This window comes from Erinaceus europaeus, chromosome 5 (genome assembly GCF_950295315.1).
Source record: "Erinaceus europaeus chromosome 5, mEriEur2.1, whole genome shotgun sequence".
Taxonomy (NCBI): domain Eukaryota; kingdom Metazoa; phylum Chordata; class Mammalia; order Eulipotyphla; family Erinaceidae; genus Erinaceus; species Erinaceus europaeus.
In genome coordinates this window covers 56,592,390-56,613,942 of record NC_080166.1, presented here as the reverse complement: position 1 = coordinate 56,613,942, position 21,553 = coordinate 56,592,390, and the positions used below count along the sequence as shown (strand labels likewise).

Genomic DNA, 21,553 nt, shown 5'->3' with positions numbered 1-21,553 from the left:
TTCACTAAAAATCTAGATTCTCTCTAAATTTCTAACTAGCTGTGTCCCAAAATAGCTCTCTTTTCCCTTTGGAGAAACTTATCTTTAGTGAAATAACAGTGTCTGCAGTGTCACTATTCCCCTAGACACAGAACACACTTCACGAACTGGCTATTTATGTTTGTGCTCTAGATTTTTGTAGTATGAGATGGAAAGAGAGAAGAACTGTCGACATAATTTCAGAGTCACCAACCATCATATGTCCTTATCTAGGAACCTTTAAAAAAAAAAAAAGATCTATTTCAAGCTATCGATGTGAAGACAAAACAGTAAGACAACTTCTTTTTGTTAAGGACTAACTGCCAATTTTTTATTTTGCCGTTAAAACTTAACTTCTGAAGTGATCACAACAATATGCGAATGCTCAGAAAGCTGTGCTTTTTAAATCATGCTCTTTAAAAAAAAAATCGTATTCAAACATAGGAACTTATAACCCTGTCACTACCACTATAAAACATTACATATTAATGCATCTGTCATTTCCAAAGTCCTTCTCATCTAATAATTAAAAATATAGTTTTAATATAAGACACTTTTGGGGGCCAGGTGGTGGCACACCTGGTTAAACACACATTACCGTGCGCAAGGACTCATGTTCAAGCTCCTGGCCCCCAACTGCAGGGAGAAAGCTTCGCCAGTGGTGAAGCAGGGCTGCAGCTATCTCTTTGTCTCTCTCCCTCTAAATATCCCCTCCTCTCTCAATTTCTGGCTTTCTCTATCAAATAAATAAAGATAATTAAAAAAGACACTTTTATTACTAACCTAATAATTATGAGACTAGATATTTTGAGGTGAACAAAGCTGCAGTAATTCTAGAAGAGCGACATTACAATAGATGAGTAAGCCATTCTGTAGACATTACCAGTAAAATGAAAGGACTAGCAGGGCACGCAGACATTACTCAACAAGTTGGTTTTAAACTGTTACTCTAGTTATTTTGATATAAATCTAAATGAGCCAAGCGGACTTTTTCAGATCATTCAGGAATTGTGAATGCCTACAAATAAATAAGGCATGCTTTCAAATAGGCTCCATTATCAAAAAACAATTTTTCATGCTATAACAAAAATCCAACAGGAGACAGTTCAGGCTTAAATACATTCAAGAACTATGAGTAAATCAGCAAACACCTTAGATGTATGTTGAATTCACTTATTTAAATTGGTTATCTAAGTATTTAGGGACATTAGAATTGCCAACCTCCATTTTCCTTTTTTGGTGTAAATTTTTTTGAATTTCTTTTTTTAATTAATTAATTTTATTTTTTTAAATTTAATTTTGCCTCCAGGGTTATTGCTGGGGCTCGGTGCCTGCCCTACGAACCCACTGCTCCTGGAGGCCGTTTTTTCTCTTTTGTTGCCCTTGTTGTTTTATCATTGTTGTTGTTATTTCTGTCACTGTGTTGGATAGGACAGAGAGAAATAGAGAGGAGAGTAAGACAGAGAGGGAGAAGAGAAAGACAAGATACCTGCAGACCTGCTTCACCGCTTGTGAAGTGACTCCCCTGCAGGTGGGGAGCTGGGGGCTCAAACCAGGAGTCTTACTCAGGTCCTTGCGCTTTGCACCACGTGCACTTAACCCGCTGCGCTACCAACTGGCCCCTTTTGGTGGAAACTTTTAAGGAGCACAAACCCTTTTCCGGAAGAGATGGTCTTGGTTTTCAAATCATATTACTCAATAGGCCACCACAGGGGCAGAACCTGAGAGACTTGGCTGGACTCACTAGTATTGTTCTTTGTCACACTGGCCAATGCCACAGGTAAAGACTGGAAATGCTCGTGACTATGATCACTCAGATAACGCTTAAGGACACTCTCACCTTGTCAGCTTTCAGCTTCCTGAGGAAAGACGGGCTGTCATACCCCTTTGCTTGCCTCGCCTCCTGCAAGTGGTTCATCATCCACACGTTCTTCCTCTGCTTTGCCAAATCCAGTGCTGATTCACCCTAGCAATGGGAGCGGACAAAAATCACATTAAAAAAAAAATGTGTAAGCATAAGATTTTATTTTTTGACTTTAAAACAGTACTTCTATGAAAATAAACTGGCTGCACTAGTAGTTCGTGAATTTTTTTTATATATATACTGGAGAAAGTCAATTGCTAAAATAATTTTTAAACCATGACATATTATTGCTTATGCTTTCCCAAAGTACAATCACATAACATATTTATTCACCTTATTCTATTTCACTTGCATGTTATCTTATATGAGAGAGTAAATCAAAAGGTAGGTATTTTAGCACCTGCTGGATCGTAGGCTAGCATTGTTTATCACTTTGCATTCTTCAATAGTTTCCTTAGTTAATGCTGCAATATAGCATGTTATAATACCGAATCATCTGAAATCTCTGTTTTGTTTCAGCGATGACACGAAATCTAAGAAGGAGGATAGGGAAGGAAAGACAACTTATAGAACTCTGACATTACATTCTTGATTGGACTGGCATTCTTGGTCTAAAATTCATTTATCCATCCAGAAACTGACACAGAGAACAACCAAAATTATAAACCTCAAGCTCGACTTTAATCTCGAGAAAAAGAATGCCAAGAAGAATAAATAAGTGAATAATACAAAATGTTGTAAAAGAAGAAACAAAAAACAAGGAGTCCCAACTCTAGATCTAGGGTTCTTTTTAACTAATCTAAAAATCTTATTTTTCCTTCTGCAAATTAGTCAGGCACTTACTTGCATTCCTACTCTATTCAATATTTCCACTACTTATCTACTCCTTTAATACAAAAAGTTAAATCAAAGCCGTTTGCCAATATTTCAAAAATGTGTAAATCAATATTCAAAATTATTTTAAAAGGAGAAAAAGTATTAAGGCTTTATTTAAAAAAAAAAAAAACGAACAAAAATGAAGGAGTCTGGGGCTCCTAACTGATGAGGGACTATTACTAACCAAGTATGAAGAACAGTTTCTCTTTTTGAAAGAAACACAGAAAAAAAAAAAAAAAGAAGAAAGAAAGAAAGCAACCAGCAAAATAAGCACACCACTACCACCTATAACAACCTAACCACTGAATTCCAGCCCTATTAAACCTTTTAATAGTGAGATCAAGAGTAAAACAAAATTTTCATAGAAATAGTTTCATGGAATAGTTCATCTAGGCAAGTCTCCCACACAGGGGTTACGAATTTTTTTTTTTTTTACTTTAAAACCTTTCCTTGTCTATTTAAAAACAAAAAACAAACAAACAAACAAAAACCCTTGACTAAGTTGTCAGAGAACCAGCTCAATTAATCCAAACTAGAAAGATTACCTGAATAAAAGCAATCTCTTGAGTAACAACTCCCAGAGAATATCCTGCAGGTGCCTCGGTCCCGCTGAGCACCCTTCCACTAGTGGGGGCCATGTGCCACCTAAGGGTTGCCTAGATAAAGAGATGGAGGGAGCTTTAAGAAATCTTTCAACTCCGCTAGTCATCTGGCTGCTTTTGAATAGCTTTCTTTTTTTTTCTTTCTTTTTTTTTTAATTCAGCCAGCAAGCAAACAAGCAATTAATAGAAAAATCATCCTAGAGACAGGTTTCTGGATCAATCTGATCACTCCACATGTCAGTCCAAAGTAAGTGATAACAACAGAAGCAACGATAACAAGAACCATGGAGTATTTACAGACTAATAGATGATTTAAAAAAACAAAACAAAACCCAGAGTTTGAAAAAGAAGCATTGTGTTAGGATGAATGGAAGACTTTTTTTTTTTTTTTTTGGTGCTTATGTGAGGTTGAATTTCATTACTGAACCTAAGGAAAAGTCTTTCTTGGAAAACTATTTATATGGAGTACTTACAAGGCAATAAAAACTGATTTCTGAAACAGTTTTATTACCTCACTTCAAGAAACCATGTAAGATGGTTGAGGAAGTGTCTCAACTAATACAATGCCAGACTTTCATGCCTGAGGTTCCTGGTTCAATCTCCTGCACCACATGTACCCAAGATTTGGTCTATCTCTCCTTTGACTCATGTGAAACTCTCTCCTAAATAATAAAGTAAAAGAAATCTTAAGAAAGGAAGAAAGGGAGGAAGGGAGGGAAATGGAAAAGGGAGGAAGAGAGAAAGGATTACTGCATTACTAAAGAACTAAGAATCTAAATAGAAAGACAATTTTCTAAAAACCTGAAGTGGAATCTTAGTTGAGCAAAGGGTGTTCTTAGGTTCAGAGATTCAGGCACCAGGCGAGGTGCCTCACGGCCACACACACTCTCCCACAGCAAGCAGAGTCTAATCTTAGAGGGTTTTATTTTAAAGCACAAAGCAGGTCACAGAACTACACAGCTTCCGTAACCCCTTCCAACTGTGTCTAGTGACTGCCCTGGCACTGGGCTCTCTTCATGACTTCTACCCCTTTGTTCACTGCACTTACTAGTCCAGGCTGTCCACATTTCCCTGCTATGAGCGTGCAAAGCTTCTTCCTACCTCAGGGCCTTCACTTGAGGGATCCTCTGCAAAGAAATCTTTTGGTCCATTGTCTTTTCATTACTAGAGATTCATTTCTGTTTTCGTCAAAACTTAACTTCACTTGATGGTAAGACCTTAGCAAGCCACCCACTAGGCTGTGTTTTGTGCTTCTGTTTGGTTCAGAAAGAACTACAACTAGGGGCTGGGTGGCGGGTCAGCTGGTCGAGGGCACACTCCACCTTGCACAGGGACCCAGGTTCAAGCTCCCAGTCCCCACCTGCAGAAGGGAGCTTCAAGAGGGGTGAAGCAGGAGTCTCTCTTTCTCTCCACCTCTCAGTCTCCCTCTTCCTTCACAATTTCTGTCTCTACTTTAAATAAAATACTCTTAAAACGAACAATATTTTCTGAATAAATGTTAGTTACTAGAAGACAGTGATTAGACCTGAGTATATAAACAATGCCGGATTCTAGTAGAAAAGGCATCTGTTTACTTAGTTCATTCTTTTGACTACATTTTTTAAAAAAAATCCTGGGGCCGGGCAGTAGTTAAGGATCATTGTCTGTGTGAGATGAAACATACAGGCAAGGTGGGTGGAGATGGCTCAGTGGTGGGTCACCTGCCTTGCACGTCTGAGGCCCTGTGGGCCTCCAGATGTGGTAAACTGACGACTACATACAAGACAAACAGACAAAACACCGTCAGCCTATACTGAGGAGGGGGACTCAATGGGGTGGAGCTCAGGACTTAAGACACACAGAGGGTAGGGGGCAAAGGGGCAAGTGACTAGAAAAACCCACAGGAGTTTAAACAGAAGAGCTACCAGTACAATCATCAGCTCAGTGACTGGTTTCTACAGACGGAACACCGCTCACAGGAATGCACGAGCTGCGAGGCCTGGGTGAGAGGCACTGCTCAGGAAGCTTCATGACAGCACATCCTACTTTGGTCAATGACGGACTCACGGGCCTACACCTGCACAGTACTGAAAACACCTGGTCCAAAGTACTGAAGCATTTCAGATATCTCTACTCTTAGCATTCCCTTTCTGTGGAAATTCACTAGATTTTTTTTTTTTTTTTTTGCAAGGACTAGTAAATTTATGCAATGGTTAATATGGAGTGTGGATGTTCAGTATTTATTTTCAAAGACATTAACTTCCCAAGCATCACCTCATATACTTAAAGATTATGACCAAAGAGAAGTTAGCTAAAATCACATGGTTAGAAAAGATGGCTTTCAGTGCTCCAAAAGGAAGAAAAAAACAACCCACAAGTCTCAAATACTTGACCTGCATTGTCACTTGTAATTTTCTGGTACGATAGCAACTTCCCTACAGAATATCAGATGCAGATACACTTCCTAACAGAATATCTTACCAAGACTCTGCCATGATGAAACTCACTCAGTGTTTTCAGTAAGACCGTGAAACTTATTTCTGAGTTCACTTTGGGAATGTCTACGTGGAGTCAAATAAAAAAAGAACGAACATTCTAAAGCCATTCAGATACCAAACATCTAAGAAAGTCTCGTTATCTTACTGTGCTATGGCTTCGGCACAGGTAAGGGGGAGTCTGACTAATCACGGTGTCAGAAACTTCAGAGCTTTCTATTGAAAGCACCTGATAGAGCCACAAGCTCTAATTTCAGCAGCGGACAAGACATACACTAGCAGAGAGAGAGTCATGAGAAGGAAAGCTCTCAGAAGAAAAATCTCAAGACGAGGCCACTCTTTCTTTATTCAGTCAACAAATATTTTCCTCTTTCCCTGTATTTACTGGCAAATACTCAACCCTGCTGGTCATTTCATCCAGCAATAAGAAAACACAGAGCTAAAAAGAAAGAAAAGAAAAAGAAAATACCAAGTTTTCTTAAATTCTTACAGTTAAGATAACTGATATTTACTTATAACTAAATTGTTTTCAACTCAATTCCCTTCTAAAAACGGGTTGTCATCTTTAATTAAATGAGGGTCCATATGGAACAGGTACTTTACAATAGGTGATTTTGTGTTAGTGGTTTAACCTTCCCCCTCTCCAAGAGAGAGAAACTATTTCTTGTGATATAAGTATATGCCCTGATCCAGCAAGAGATAACCTACTTTTTGATTACCATTTCAGATTATTATGAGACTCAAACAACTTGCATATTTACTTAGCACATATCATTTAGAAAGTTAGAACACATAACTTGGAAAATATTATGGCTTACAATCAAATTAAAAAACACTCGTTAAGGGACACAGCTATTTGTGAATGCACATTACTAAAAACTGTAAAGTTGAAAGCCATTTCACAGAAGGAGATTTTGGCTGAAATACATAGCAGATCCTAGAGCTTCAAAAAGAGAGAGAGAGAGAGAGAGAGAGAGAATCATCAACCACATTTAAGACTACCAACACTGATTGACTAATTGCAAACCTACAGGTTTCTAGGTGCTCCTAGTGTAAATGTCAGTTGTGCTTTGCTCTAAGATCACTTTCTAAGCTATTCCTGGACTAGTCCCACTTTGAGAAACACAGTAAAGCTGTTTATCAAATGTCATGGTCTTAGTCTTAAAAAAAAAAAAAGACAATAGACAACAAAGTTAGAAAATTACTAAAAGTAATGTGGATTTAACTATTAATTTTCAGTTCTCTGTAAAGATCTTTTCAAACGAGGAAACTATTAATATAAAAACACTGATGACGGGGGGTCGGGCGGTGGCGCAGTGGGTTAAGCGCACGTGGCGCAAAGCGCAGGGACCAGTTAGAGCCCCCGGCTCCACACCTGCAGTGGAGTCGCTTCACGGGCGGTGAAGCAGGTATGCAGGTGTCTTTCTTTCTCTCCCCCCCTCTCTCTGTCTTCCCCTCCTCTCTCCATTTCTCTCTGTCCTATCCAACAACAAAGCAACGTCAATAATGGCAATAATAACTGCAACGAGGCTGCAACAACTAGGGCAACAAAAGGGGGGAAAAATGGCCTCCAGGAGCGGTGGATTCATGGTGCAGGCACGGAGCCCAGCAATAACCCTGGAGGGGAAAAAAAAAAAAAAAACACAGATGATATGACTTCCAAAAGCCAGTAAGAATTCATTAATGGCAATCCAAGAGAGTCAAAATTGGCTAGGTACCGAACGCATAAGCCTGGAGTTCCGAGATCCTTGGCATCGCATATGCCAGAGTGAAACTCTGGTTCTCTCTCTCTCATTTCTTTATAAATATTTTTTTAAGCAAAGAATTTACTAGTGAAAAGATTGTCAAAAATCTGAAAATGACACTAGTACTCAAAAAATAGAGCATACAAACCAGTCTTTAAACAAATCCTTGTACAGATGTTGCTTCAGTGAAAAACTTAAATTGTATTGAGGAATTCATATCTCAGTAACCACACTGCACACGGCAGAATCAATCTACATATTCTTACCTTGACATTCTGGGCATCAACGTTGGCTCCTGCTTCCAGAAGAAGACTGATGACTGTGGTATTCCCTGCTAGGACTGCCCAATGCAGAGCAGTGTTTTTGTGATACTTGTCACCAAGGTTAACTGAAACATTGAATGTTAAAAGCAATCTAGTTGGATCCACACTGAAAAGGAAAAAACAAACAAACAAACAAACAACAACCCTAATTTCAATTGTAGAAATCGTTATCAATACTCAACTGATTTGGGCTGTATTTGCATTTCTAGCCTGGCCTATCCACTGCAACTTTCTAAGAAGTACTGAGCTGCTGACACGAATATGACACGAAACAGTGAACAGGGGGCAATATCATATAGAGGTAAAATAGTTCAAAGAATACTTGATCCCGAGATTTTAACATATGTATAATTAAATACTAAAAATTTTAAATTTAAACCGGAATTGTTTCAAAAATTATTTAAAGCAACTTAAAACTAAGACATTAAAAATGTCAGTATTCAAATCATGTGAAAAAAATGTTCTTTAAAAAAATAAAGTGATATCTTCCATTAGTGGACATTTTTCAAAGAACAGATTGAATACTATTATTAAGTCTTAATAGTACAATTATTGAGGTAACAGCAAGCACAAAAATGTTTGTACCCAAGAAAGGCTAATCACAAACTAGATACTATATAAATACTATGTAGTCATAAATGCTACATATGAATACTATATACTCAAAATCTAAGATTCATAGGATAACATTAACTGCTGCTTCTCATCACCTATTATATATTTTATTATGTGAAGAATTATCTCAGTGAACATATTGCAACGGCTGCATACCTATGTGTCCTGTAAGCGGCCCACATCAGAGGTGTCATTCCATTCTGATCCATCATATCTACATCCTAATACAGGAAAAGGGGGGGGGGAAGTCAGAAGGTAAAAATCGCTAAATTCCTAACAAATTTACTTGAAAAAAAAAAATCCACTTTACACATCATAGGGAAAACCAATAAAATGCAAATTGAGCAGTATAACTTGGCGACTAGACTTTTTTCTTTTCTAACTTTCAAATGAAACTATCTTAAGTAGCGTGCACACCTCTAACTGAAATGCCTTCAATATGCATTCAACGGGTCCCCATCTAGCACGTATCTACTGTGTATTTAACGCATGCGCTTACATTTTTCCCTTTCTGAGATGCTTTCATCAGTCTTTTCAATGTTCTGAATTTACAGGATCTGGCTTACTCTTGATCTACCTTTCAAATACATAGTCAGGTAAATTACATAAGCCTCTGAAAAAGAACAGGAATTCCTGGCTGGAGGGAATGCTGAAGCCCTGCTCCTTTCTAGGCATCGCAAAACAAAGATTGCCAAGGGCGCTCGATTCCTTTGCCTTGGACTGTCATGTGCACCTTCTGAATGAAATAAGACGGGACTTGGTGTGGGAAAAAAACAATGTGAAAAAGCAGCTCTCTCCGTCAGTCGCACTATTCTCACCTCTTTTAACTCATTACTTTGGTAATAACTCATTACCTCCACAACTTGAACTAAGGTGCCTGAACTGCTCATTTTCACTTTCAGGCACTGACTGGAGAGCTGCCAGCCCACCAACTGAGGTGTCTCTTCTCCCAGCCCCGCCACAAATACACGCCCGCCTCTGTTCTTTTCTCTCAAGAGAGACGCTACCATTCTAGTTTCAGAAATGTGCGGTATTTACCTCAATACACAGAAAGAAGACTCCCAAAACCATTCCTAAATCATGTACTGAATCATGGTTACTGTGTCTCTCTACCCCTTCCTTCCCTGATTCTGCCCTCCAGCTACCACCACACCCCATGCCCTTTATTGCCACCAGGGTTATGGCTACAGCTCGGTGCCGACAGCCACTAACCACCAACCCCCCCCCCCCCTTCTTTCCCCTATTTTATTGGATAGAGACAGAGAGAAATTGAGAAGGAAGGGGGGAAATAGAGAGGGAGGGAGAGAGAGATAGATAGAGAGAGAGAGAGAGAGGGAAAAAGAAAAAACACCTGCAGCCCTGCTTCACCACTCATGAAGCTTTCCCCCTGCAGGTGGGGACCTGGGGCTTGAACCCGAGTCCTTGTACACTGTAATGTGTGAGCTTCACCAGGTGCACCACCACCCAGGCCCAGAGGATCAAAATCCTGTTAATTCCTTTTGGTGTCATTGGTGCCCAACAGAGTCAATGATGGCAAAATCTATGTTAAAGGAAGAGACACGTTGTTCTCCTCCCCTAGGCAAATAAGACAGGCAGTTATAATTTCTTTTTTATTTTTATTTTTTTTTTTATTTAAGAAAGGATTAATTAAGCAGTTATAATTTCTGTCTCCACCCTCAGAAGATATAGAAGACTAGCAAAATTACTTTCTCTAAACTGAAACTCATTCTTCCAATATGGGGGTTTAAGTTATGGATTTTTTTTTTAGTTAAATTTTTTTGCCATTATTTTTATTTATTTGTTGACTAGAGACAGCCAGAAATTGAGAGGGAAGGGTTGACAGAGAAGAAGAGAGACAGAGAGACACCTGCAACACTGCTTCACCACTGGTAAAGCTTTCCCCCTGCAGGTGGGGATCAGGGGCTCGAACCCGGGTCCTTAAACATTGTAACATGTGACTCAACTAGGTGCACCGCTATCTGGCCCCTAAACAAATTTTTAATGTTATCTTTATTAATTTGTTGCAGAGAGACAGCCAGAAATTGAGAGGGGTAGGGGGAGATAGAGAGGGGGAGAGACACCTACAGCCCCGCTTCACCACTCATGAAGCTTTCCCCCTGCAGGTGGGGACCAGAGGCTCGAACCTAACTGTAACATGTGCGCTCAACCAGGTGCGCCACCACATGGCCACAAGTTACAGGTTTATAAATGAAATCATATATAAAGCACATCATATATAAAGCACATCAATAAATAATAAGTCGCTTCATCTTCCTCCGCCCACTTCCCTGTTCTGGGATTCCATCACGCCAGCAGTTCCAGCAGTTGTGCTACTCAGCATGAGTGAGTGGAGAGAGGACAGTTGTCATGCAAACACTGCGAAACGCTTCCTGTGTCTCTGCAGCCTTCAGTCCCCTGGAAGCCCGTCTTGTGTTCTCATGTCTCACATGAGAACACTAGCCAACAGGACTGAGGCAAAAATCTAGGCTGAGAGTCACTGTCTTTGACAAAGTGGAACACAGAACAGACTCTTGGACAGCAACAGTTTCTGCCTCTAGCCATGAATGCTACGGTCAAATATGATGCTTTACCCATTACAAATTCATCTATGGATTTATTTTTAAGTGCTGTTGGAAACATCTTTTGTAGCCTCACTCAATATTCCTAAAATACACGCTGATCTTAAACATAGCTTCTCTAAGGAAGTAAAAGGCTTTCTCTTTTCTTACATGAGAACTGAGGCCTATAACTAATTTACTTTCCGCACTGTCCTGCCTTCAACAAATTTCAACCAAATCTGATGTCACCTAAAACATGTGAATCCTTATTTATAAATTTATTCTTCTGAGTTCTGAGACTTTTCATAAGTTTTTTAAAAGTGACTAGTATTGAAACTATCAAAATCAAAATGTAAAATCATGCCACATGTCTAGATTACTAAAAGAAAAATAAAATTCAACCTTTTCTCTCTTTGGTTTGGAATTTAAAATGTGACATTCTTTCCCAAGTTCAGCCTGAACGTATAGGTATTCTCTATTAGGAAGAATTAATAAGCACAGATCAAAAGCTTATCATAATTCCATGTTCAACAGGGCTCCAAAACTTTAGCATTTTCCCTTTTCCCTTTTCTTCCTGAAAATCATTCAAAAGAATCGGTAGTGAGCACTGACTATATTTCACCAGATAACTAAAATGAAGTCATTGTGAAGACTAGAATGACAGACTGGAAATGTTAAATGCCCTAAAAATGTAAAATTGGTATTAACAAAAAGGAGGGGAGAGAATGGGTAAAAAGAAAAGAAAGTCTCTGATTGTCAGAGAAATGCAAATAAAGACAACAACGAGATATCACTTCACTCCTGTGAGAATGTCATACATCAGAAAAGGTAACAGCAGCAAATGCTGGAGAGGGTGTAGGGTCAAAGGAACCCTCCTACACTACTGGTGGGAATGTCAATTGGTCCAACCTCTGTGGAGAACAGTCTGGAGAACTCTCCAAAGGCTAGAAATGGACCTACCCTATGACCCTGCAATTCCTCTCCTGGTGATATATCCTAAGGAACCCAACACATCCATCCAAAAAGATCTGTGTACACATATGTTCTTGGCAGCACAATTTGTAATAGCCAAAACCTGGAAGCAACCCAGGTGTCCAACAACAGATGAGTGGCTGAGCAAGTTGTGGTCTACATACACAATGGAATACTACTCAGCTGTAAAAAATGATGACTTCACTGTTTTTAGCCGATCTTGGATGGACCTTGAAAAATTCATGTTATGTGAAATAAGTCAGAAACAGAAGGATGAATATGAGATGATCTCACTCTCAGACAGAAGTTGAAAAACAAGATCAGAAATGAAAACACAAGTGGAACCTGAAATGGAATTGGCATATCGCACCAAAGTAAGACTCTGGGATGGGTGGGTGGGGAGAATACAGATCCATGAAGGATGATAAATGACATAGTGGGGGTTGTATTGTTAAATGGGAAACTGGGGAATGTTATGCGTGAACAAACTATTGTATTTACTGTTGAATGTAAAACATTAATTCCCCAATAAAGAAATAAATTTAAAATAAATAAATAAAAGAAAGTACTATGAGTGTCTATAATAGCTATGAGTCAAAAAATACATTTAAAGCTGAAAAAAAAAAATCTAGTGATAGGGAGTCAGGCAGTAGCACAGCAGGTTAAGCACATGTAGCCCGAAGCACAAGGACCCGCATAGGATCCCAGTTCGAGCCCCTGGCTCACCACCTGCAGGGGAGTCGCTTCACAGGTGGTGAAGCAGGTCTGCAAGTGTCTTTCTCTCCCCCTCTTTGGCTTCCCCTCCTCTCTCCATTTCTTTCTGTTCTATCCAACAATGACAGCATCAATAACAACAACAATAAAACAACAAGGGCAACAAAAGGAATAAATATTTTTTAAAATCAAGTGATACAGTGTAACTGTATCAGAACAAAGTTTACAGCAAGAAAGACATCACTGACTGAAAAACAGGGAAGAAAAAAAAAGGAACATGAACTGTTATATTGCTAATAATTGGGCATAAATTAGAACTGATAAAACCTGAGGAGACAATTGATTCGAGACAGAACTGCACAGCTGTTGAAGGAAACCGGAAACCGGTTACCAAGAAGAAACAGCATGGCCAAAGAAGAACCCTAAGGTCACTGCACATCAGAGTTGTCCATGGTGAGAGCTGAGGGAGGGAGGGAGAAGCAGGTGACCAAGAGAGGCATCCAGGTAGAGACCCCACACAGTTACAGAGGCCTGGGACTTGGGCCCCAAAGTATGACATATACACACATGGAAGTGTTTTGTAGGTTTTTTTTTTTTTCCTTAAGCAATATATTAAATAGCATCTACAAATACACACACCACAGCACTTTTCCAGGTGTGAAAGGGAAAGCTTTTGCTTCACAGAAATGAGGGAGAAGGAGTACAGTAAGACTGAAAATGCAGCCAAGTCTCGTGCAGCAGTGACATGAGGACCATGAAGAGAAAAATCACAGGCTAGACTATTGAAGGAAGTCATCTCAGCGGTGGGAGGGACATCATTTTCTTCCTTTCATTTTAATTTTATTTATTAATGAGAAACATAGGAGGAGAGAGAAAGACGCAGGCATCACTTCGGCACATGTGCTACCAGGGATTGAACTCAGGACCTCATGCTTGAGAGTCCAATGCTTTATCCACTGCACCAACTCCCAGACCACGGGACATCTTTTTTTTTTTTTTTTATATTATTTATTTTCCCTTTTGTTGTCCTTGTTCTTTTTTTATTGTTGTTGTTATTGATGTCGTCATGTTAGATATGACAGAGAGAAATGGAGAGAGGAGGGGAAGACAGAGAGGGGGAGAGAAAGATAGATACCCGCAGACCTGCTTCACCGCCTGTGAAGCGACTCCCTGCAGGTGGGGAGCCGGGGGCTTGAACCGGGGTCCTTATGCCGGTCCTTGTGCTTTGCGTCACATGCGCTTAACCCACTGCACTACTGCCCAATTCCTGGAACGTCATTTTCTAAGTTACACTCCTCTGTTATGTTAGAGCCTTGTGAAACATAAGAAGAAAACTGTATGTCAAACATTCGTCATCATGATGAACTTGCTGCATAAAAGGTAATATAACAGGGAGAGAAATCCCTAACCTTTAAGAACAGCCTCATGTCTTAGGGAAATAATACCCTCATGACAATAACAACCCTGCAGAACAAGACGCCTGCAGTAAACTGATAATGAAGTTGAGGGGAGAAAACTACAGTCTACACACTATGTCAGAGTTAAAAAATGATTGAAATCAGAAAAACTCTAACATCAATAAGTTAACAACAACAACAAAGACTAATGAAAACTCAAAATAATACAGGCCACTTTTCTTTCCCAGTGAAAAGCAAACAAGAAATGCATGCATATTGCCATGCCGTGTCTGGCTGATAGGGCTCACTGCCATGTGCTAGAACAGAGCTGCTGCTTCAGCCTCCAGCCCAGAAGACACTGGGAGCAAAGCCCCTTGTCCACAAGTGAGCCCAACAGCCCTCAGCTCAAGCCCTTCTTCTCCCATAATGAACATCCACTGCACCTGATGCAGAAACGCTGCTGGGCCAAGACCTGGCGCTTGCCAGACAGAAACCACTGTCGTCTGCCTTTGTCCTTTGGGGAGCCCCGAGTATCCCTGGAAGGAGTGCAGTTGCCCTTGCTGAAGAGACCTTGTGGAGAGGTATTGTGGAGAAGTTCTGAGAACACTTGAAGACCTAGCGGCCTGTGCAGACACTGCAGGTGGGCGGACTGGCGGGTGGGCGGTGCTTCCAGCCAATCCCCTCAAGGTGCAAGGCATGGATGTTAGTGAGTCATCCAGCCCAGGTGACTTGAGGCCCCAGATAATCACAGCTCTCAGTCACAAAGAAACAAGGCAGCCAAAAAGAACGGTTAACCCAGAGAACTGTGAGAAGTAATAAAAGCCAGTGTTGTCCTCAAGTCCTTGGGACTCGGGAACAATTGCCATATGGACAGAAAACCCGTGCAGCAAATACGGGCCTGGCCTATGCCTCTCTGCCCCAGCTTCACCACAGAATTGTCACTGCTTGACAATGGCTGTCAGCAGATACCTTCTAGGATTCGCAGAATACTACTCAAAGTTAAAGCAATAACATCGATGTTAACAGCAGTAAATCAAAATCATCTTTCTTACTCTTATGGTGAGATCCTTAATAAAATTAGTGTTTTGAGTGCTACCACCAAACACACATGAGCAGAAAGCAGGGTGACATCAATTTCAACAAAATACATTTATTACAACAGCATGTGATGCGATTTATAGTCACTGCAAATTGAGGAAAATTAAGAACTACCTATACCATGGAAAATAGTTTTGTGACAGTATCCTGACATTCAAAAAGTAGTATTATTTTATACAATAGAAACTAACCTGAAATGATCACCTTCAAGAGATACTTCATCTAAAACAGCCAAAAAAAGTTTAGATGGATTCAGATTATACAGTCAAAGGACATAGCTGAGGGGATAATACAGCTAAATTTCTCCCTTACTTTTATAGATTCATCTTCATTCCTTTCAGAGATAACATAATGGGGTCCGAGTGGTGGATCACCTAGCTCACATAGCTCTAGGAGCAAGGACCCAGGTTCAAGCCCCAGTTCCCCACCTGCAGCAGGGATGCTTCATAATTGGTGAAGCAGGTCTGCAGGTATCTATCTATCGATCTATCTCCCATGCCCTTCTCAATTGCATACAAATGGCCGCCAGGAGCAAAGGATTTGCAGTGCCAACACCAAGCCCCAGTGATACCCCTGAAGGCAAGAGAGAGAGAGAGAGAGAGAGAGAGAAAGAGAGAGATAGCATAACCAATTTAACAGATTATTATCAGGCTCACGGTTATCTTTCAACATTTGTCAATAACTACTTCAAAATATAAATAAATATATGTATGTATATAGTCTTATCCATCAGAAAAATACCATTTTATGTCACCAGCTTGCTACACTTCTAACATTAATGATGTTAGACGTTCAAACCACAAAGAAACATCTTCTTTAATCCACACAGGTGACTTTTACCTGTCCTTTTGCTATGAGATAAGCAACAATGGAGGTATGTCCAAACTGAGCGGCCAGATGAATGCAGCTACAGCCTTCTCCATCAATTAGTGAAGGATCGGCACCATATTTCATTAGTTGCACAACCATGGATAGATGGCCTTGTCTAAAACATAAGAGAATAAACACTCAGGTATACAGCACTCCAGAAAGATCTTTATTAAACAAGGCAGTGGAAAAAAGAGTACATGGTCTTCAAAAGAATTATAAAAAACTGAAATGTCAGGACACATTAATGGCTCTTAAAGACTTTTTTTTTTTTTTCCCTTTTGTGTGCTCTCTGGGGCCTCACTGCCTTGGGCTGACTTTTTTTCGAGATAAAAAAGAGCGAGACAGGGCTACAGAGGGAAAAGGAAGACATCTGAGCACCAAAACATCCTTCAAAGAGGCAGGGGCTGGGTTCAAACTGGGGTCATGAACATGGCAAAGCAGCACACTACCCAGTGAGTTATTATGCCAGCCCTTGTGAGAAAGACAGAAGGAGAGAAACAAAGAACCAGACGTCACTCTGGTACATGTGCTGCCAGGGACTGAACTCAGCACCTCATACTTGAGAGTCCAATGCTTTATCCACTGCGCCACCTTCCTGACCACTGTTCTTAAATCTTAACTGGACTAACAACCTTTGAAATTTTATGGGGATTTTCTTAACTTCTATGAGCGCATTAATAAAGTCACTACATTCTATCAATCCCAGTAAATGATATGACCTTTCCTTTCTTTTTAAAAAATATTTATTTATTCCTTTTGTTGCCCTTGTTTTATTATTGTAGTCGTTGTTGGATAGGACAGAGAGAAATTGAGAGAGGAGGGGGAGACAGAGAGGGAGAGAAAGACAGACACCTGCAGACCTGCTTCACCACTTGTTAAGCGACTCCCCTGCAGGTGGGAAATGATATGATTTTAATCATTCCATGAACTGGATAACTTCTTAAATTGTAAATACATACTGACTACAAAAACAATATATTTGTAAATCCAAAGTTTAATTGAAAAGTAACACAAACTAGGCTAACAGCAGCCTAAGTAATTCCTGAAGGACTCTTTAGACAAACAAACTTTACTTCCAATGCAGGTAGAACCGGACATGATGCACTAGTATAGACTGACTATAAAAATTAATGGGAAAGTAAGGTTCCCCACTTACATTAAGATATTCCTTTTTTCAAACCATTTTACTAGGGAAATAACAGTCTACAGGACAGTTGTTGGTACATGAGTCTCTGCACATTGTTAGGTACAAAATAATAGGGAAATCAGCAGAAAAGAAAATACAGAGGCAAATTTCAACCTTGTGGCCCAGTGCAATGGAGTTGAATTTAAGTCTCCTCCAAGTTGATCCACAATAGCACCTTTCGAAATATAGTATCTGTAAAAATAAAAAATAATAAAATAAAATAAATATATATGTATTTTAATAATTTAGAAAATTTTCAATTTTAAGACATTAGGTGACACTCCTAAGCAAGAGGAAAAAAAAAACAAAAAACACTGATTTGAATGGATACACACAGCCCTGTCATTTACAACTACTGTCGTATGCTTTACATTGGCCTGTTCTAGCCCTCCCCCTCCAAGAGAATTGGATGAGTCCTGTTAATTTCGCGGGCCTGCTTGGCCCCGCCCCAAGGGACCCTGGGAGAGGGTTCCGGAGTCCGAGAGTTCCTGAGTTCCCCAGAGACAGAGTTCCTGAGTTCCGGAGTTCGAGAGTGCGAGAGGGCGAGAGTTTCTGAGTTCGAGAGTAAGGGAGAGGGTTCCTGAGTTCCAGAGTAAAAGAGAGAGTGCTTGCGCCGCCGCAAAGAGACAGCAGAGTTCTGTTTGGTGATTAGTTTGTCTTAGTTTGTGAATCGTTGTTCCTGAATAAAGAAATACAGCTGCCCTGCCCAGCCGTTGTCTCCGCGTCTCTGTTCATCACCGTGAAGCTAGCCGGCCGAGGCCAACCTGCCCAGCTAGAGCCTACGAATTTTAACAACAAACTACATTGTTTATCATCACTGAAATATGGATAAACCTCAAAGCTTCTTGCCAGGTGATCAAATAAAGTGAAAAGAACATATTTCTTGGCAACTTATACAGATCAGAGTGTATCCGGACAAAATGGCTAGAATGGGAGATGATTATGCTTGGTGGAATAAGTAGAAAGAGATGAAAATTTCATTCATTCATGTGTGGGATATTGGTAACTAAAGTAAACAAGCCTGAAAAACAACAACCAGGAGACTTTCTCCTAAAGTCTGTGAAAAATAGTGGTTATAAGACGGAATGGAAGGGAGTAAAGACCTTTGGTAGTGAATGTGGCATAAAATCACACACCATGATGCCCAACAGTTCTGGAGAGCAATGTTAAATCATTAATAGTACAAAGGATTTTTTTTTATTTATTTCCTTTTGTTGCCCTTGTTTTATTGCTGTAGTTATTGTTGTTGTTATTGATGTGTCATTGTTGGATAGGACAGAGATAAATGGAGAGAGGAGGGGAAGACAGATGGGGGGAGAGAAAGAGACACCTGCAGACCTGCTTCACCGCTTGTAAAGTGACACCCTGCAGGTGGGGAGCCAAGGGCTGGAACTGGGATCCTTACCCAGGTCCTTGTGCTTTGCGCCACCTGCACTTAACCCGCTGTGCTACCGCCCGACTCCCCAAAGGATTGTTTTTATTTAAAAAATGTGTGGGGTAGGGGTAGACAGCATAACAGCTGTGCAGAGACTCTCAAGCCTGAAGATCCAAAGTCCGAGGTTCAATCCTTACACCACCGTAGACCAAACCTGAGCGGTGCTCTGGTAAAAAGAAATAAACAAACAAATAATCCTTCACAATGAATTTTCCAGCAAATGAAAACAGAATCAGGAGAAGGGAAGTTACAACTGCAAGAAGGAGCAGCTGGGGAAGGAAAGCACCTCCAGTGCAGAACAATGGACTCGCCCGGCCGGACTTTCCTGGCTCAATCTCAGGCACCACATGGGCCAGAGAGGTGTTTTGGTTTCTCTCTTTCTCATGTGAAACCCTACTGTATGTAACAAACAAAATAAACCTCATTAAAGAAGTGCACAAAGGGGGGGGGGGATGAACAAATAAAATAGAAAGAAATGCTATATCCTTGGGAGAGGCGGCTCACAGAGTTTGGCTTAGTTATTGCTTGACTGTTCTTTCTTTAAGAATCAGAGGGCAGTTTCTTTTACTTTGCATCCCTATCATTATTTGTCACATCCATCTATAAACGATTCATTTCATTGTGTGTCTTTACCTAGATAACTCCTGTCCAAATTACCAGAGATCACTAAACCAGATTTTTAGAAATATTTATTTATTCCTTTTGTTGCTCTTGCTGTTTTATTGTTGTACTTATTATTGTTGTTGTTACTGATGTTGTCATTGTTGGATAGGACAGAGAGAAATGGAGAGAGGTGGGGAAGACAGAGGGGGGAGAGAAAGTTAGACTATTGCAGACCTGCCTCACTGCTTGTGAAATGACTCCCCTGCAGGTGGGGAGCTGGGGGGCTCGAACCGGAATCCTTACACTGCTTTTTGCGCTTTGTGCTACGTACGCTTAACCCACTGCGCTACCACCCGACTCTCAAGTCTCTAACTTTTTTCAGTCGCATGCCAACTGGCAGCATATTTCAACCTCTTTCTGCTTGGTTCCACATAAGAAAAACAGGAGTCATCCCCCCCCCCCCCCCGCACACACACACACACACACACACATAAGAGTTAAAGAAGTAAGACTAAAAGAAATATGCATGGGAAAAACTCAGCACAGAACCTTACACATAACATGCATCCAACATATGCTAAAAGCACAAGTTTTCAGGGGACAGAAGGTACAAGGTACATAAAGATCTCTATTTTTAAAGACACAAATGGCTTGAAAGCACGTACTTGACTAAATCTATTCTGTTGTTGATGGCAGCCCAGTGGAGCAGTGTGACATTTTCTTTGTCTGGCTGCCGCACATCATAACCAGCTTCTACCAATTCTCGACAGCGTTCGTATATTCCATACCTTGAAAAGAAAAGAAAAGACAGATGTGAGACTGTTCTGCCAGGAAGCACAATGCTGAAAATGACCATTCCAGAAGAAAATGACAGCTCATCCTGAAACCTGGAACCTGAAGTGCAGTTATCAACATAAAGTGGTTATTTTTTTATTATCAGTTATTTCCAGAGGTTTTTTACTACTCCATTTTATAGCTTTAGATTCAATACCTTATTCATAACTATGCAATACCTCCATAAGATGGCAGAGAAAATGAGAGCAGAATGAAAACTTTATTCCACAGGACACTCAAGGCGGTTTCTGGGAATATATACAGTGGCCTAAGAGGTGGCACAACAGGTAAGATGTGTGACCCTCAAGCATGAAGTCCTATGCCAAGACCTCAGCAGCACGTGTGCCAGGGTGACGCCTTGGGGCTCTGCCCCTTCTGCTCTCCCTCTCATAAATGAACAAATAAATCTTTAAAAAATGCATACAGTTACATTAAAAGCCATTAAGTCAACAAAAGATAATTAACAGAGGGCATATGAATGACTTAGAAGATCACCAAAGAGAAAGAATGTCCAATAAGCCCCAAGAGTTTAATGACTACAGTCCGGGTATTCCCGAAAGCGAGCAGAACATGCTATGTGGGGGTGGGATGGAAAGGGCCTGGAAGAGAGAAGCTCAAGTGACCGAGACACTAAGTTCTTTTTTTTTTTTTTTCTTTCCTCCAGGGTTATTGCTGGGGCTCCTCTCGCAACTCTGTGCCCCCAACATGTCAACAGTGGAAAAGAGAACTAAGAGCTCCTAGCCCACATAGGGACTGCAGGTGCAGCCTGGAAGCAGCCTTATGGGAACTCGGCCTGCACAGTAGCCTGAGAGCAGGGCTTCATTCACCACACACTCTCCGTCGGTCTGTCACATGCCTGCAATCTCGAGTGTGCTGGTGGCTGAACAGCACCACAATCGTCACAGGCACTAGTAACTAAGAACCACTGACCAACGGCCAGGCCCCTCTAACACAGACCCCTGGGCCTAGGCCTGGGTCTTCAGAGAAGCAAACAGAATGGAAAAGGACTCTCTTTGAAATCCACATTTCTTCTTGTCCTAGGACCTCTAGGATTTTGCTTGTATTCCTTAAGGTCTCTTCTCCTGACCCCTTACCCTGTTATACCATCTCTGTTGGTTTCAACTAAATCAACATGGACAGTCATGTTGCCAAGTCATGCTACCACTGCCTTTGGGCTACGGACTGTCTCCAGAGACACCAAGCCTGAGAGGTCGCCCTCCAACTCCTTTAACCTGGTGAGATCCTCCCTAAGGCATGGGACTATCCAGTTCCATTTCAGCTGGTGCTTTTTCTAACAAAGTTACCAATCCTAAATAGAGGCTCCAGCTGATGGTACTGTGTGCATGTGTTCCTGTCTCCATCAGTTAGG

At 40.7% G+C, this 21,553-nt stretch overlaps 1 protein-coding gene across 2 annotated transcripts in view; it reads right to left on the bottom strand.

The window, feature by feature from the left end:
* The window catches only part of ZDHHC17 (zinc finger DHHC-type palmitoyltransferase 17), a 64,138-nt gene that overhangs the window by 22,204 nt on the left and 20,381 nt on the right, over positions 1 to 21,553 (bottom strand). Inside the window, exons 3-9 of one of the 2 annotated variants that reach the window (XM_060191349.1) lie at positions 20,016 to 20,138; positions 17,427 to 17,504; positions 16,097 to 16,241; positions 8,674 to 8,738; positions 7,846 to 8,008; positions 3,304 to 3,414; positions 1,859 to 1,984 (exon numbers count right to left, since the gene is read on the bottom strand). In XM_060191349.1, the coding sequence (XP_060047332.1) occupies positions 1,859 to 1,984; positions 3,304 to 3,414; positions 7,846 to 8,008; positions 8,674 to 8,738; positions 16,097 to 16,241; positions 17,427 to 17,504; positions 20,016 to 20,138 (811 nt within the window). The remainder of the gene's footprint in view (positions 1 to 1,858; positions 1,985 to 3,303; positions 3,415 to 7,845; positions 8,009 to 8,673; positions 8,739 to 16,096; positions 16,242 to 17,426; positions 17,505 to 20,015; positions 20,139 to 21,553) is intronic. The other variant, XM_060191350.1, reaches the window with a different exon arrangement.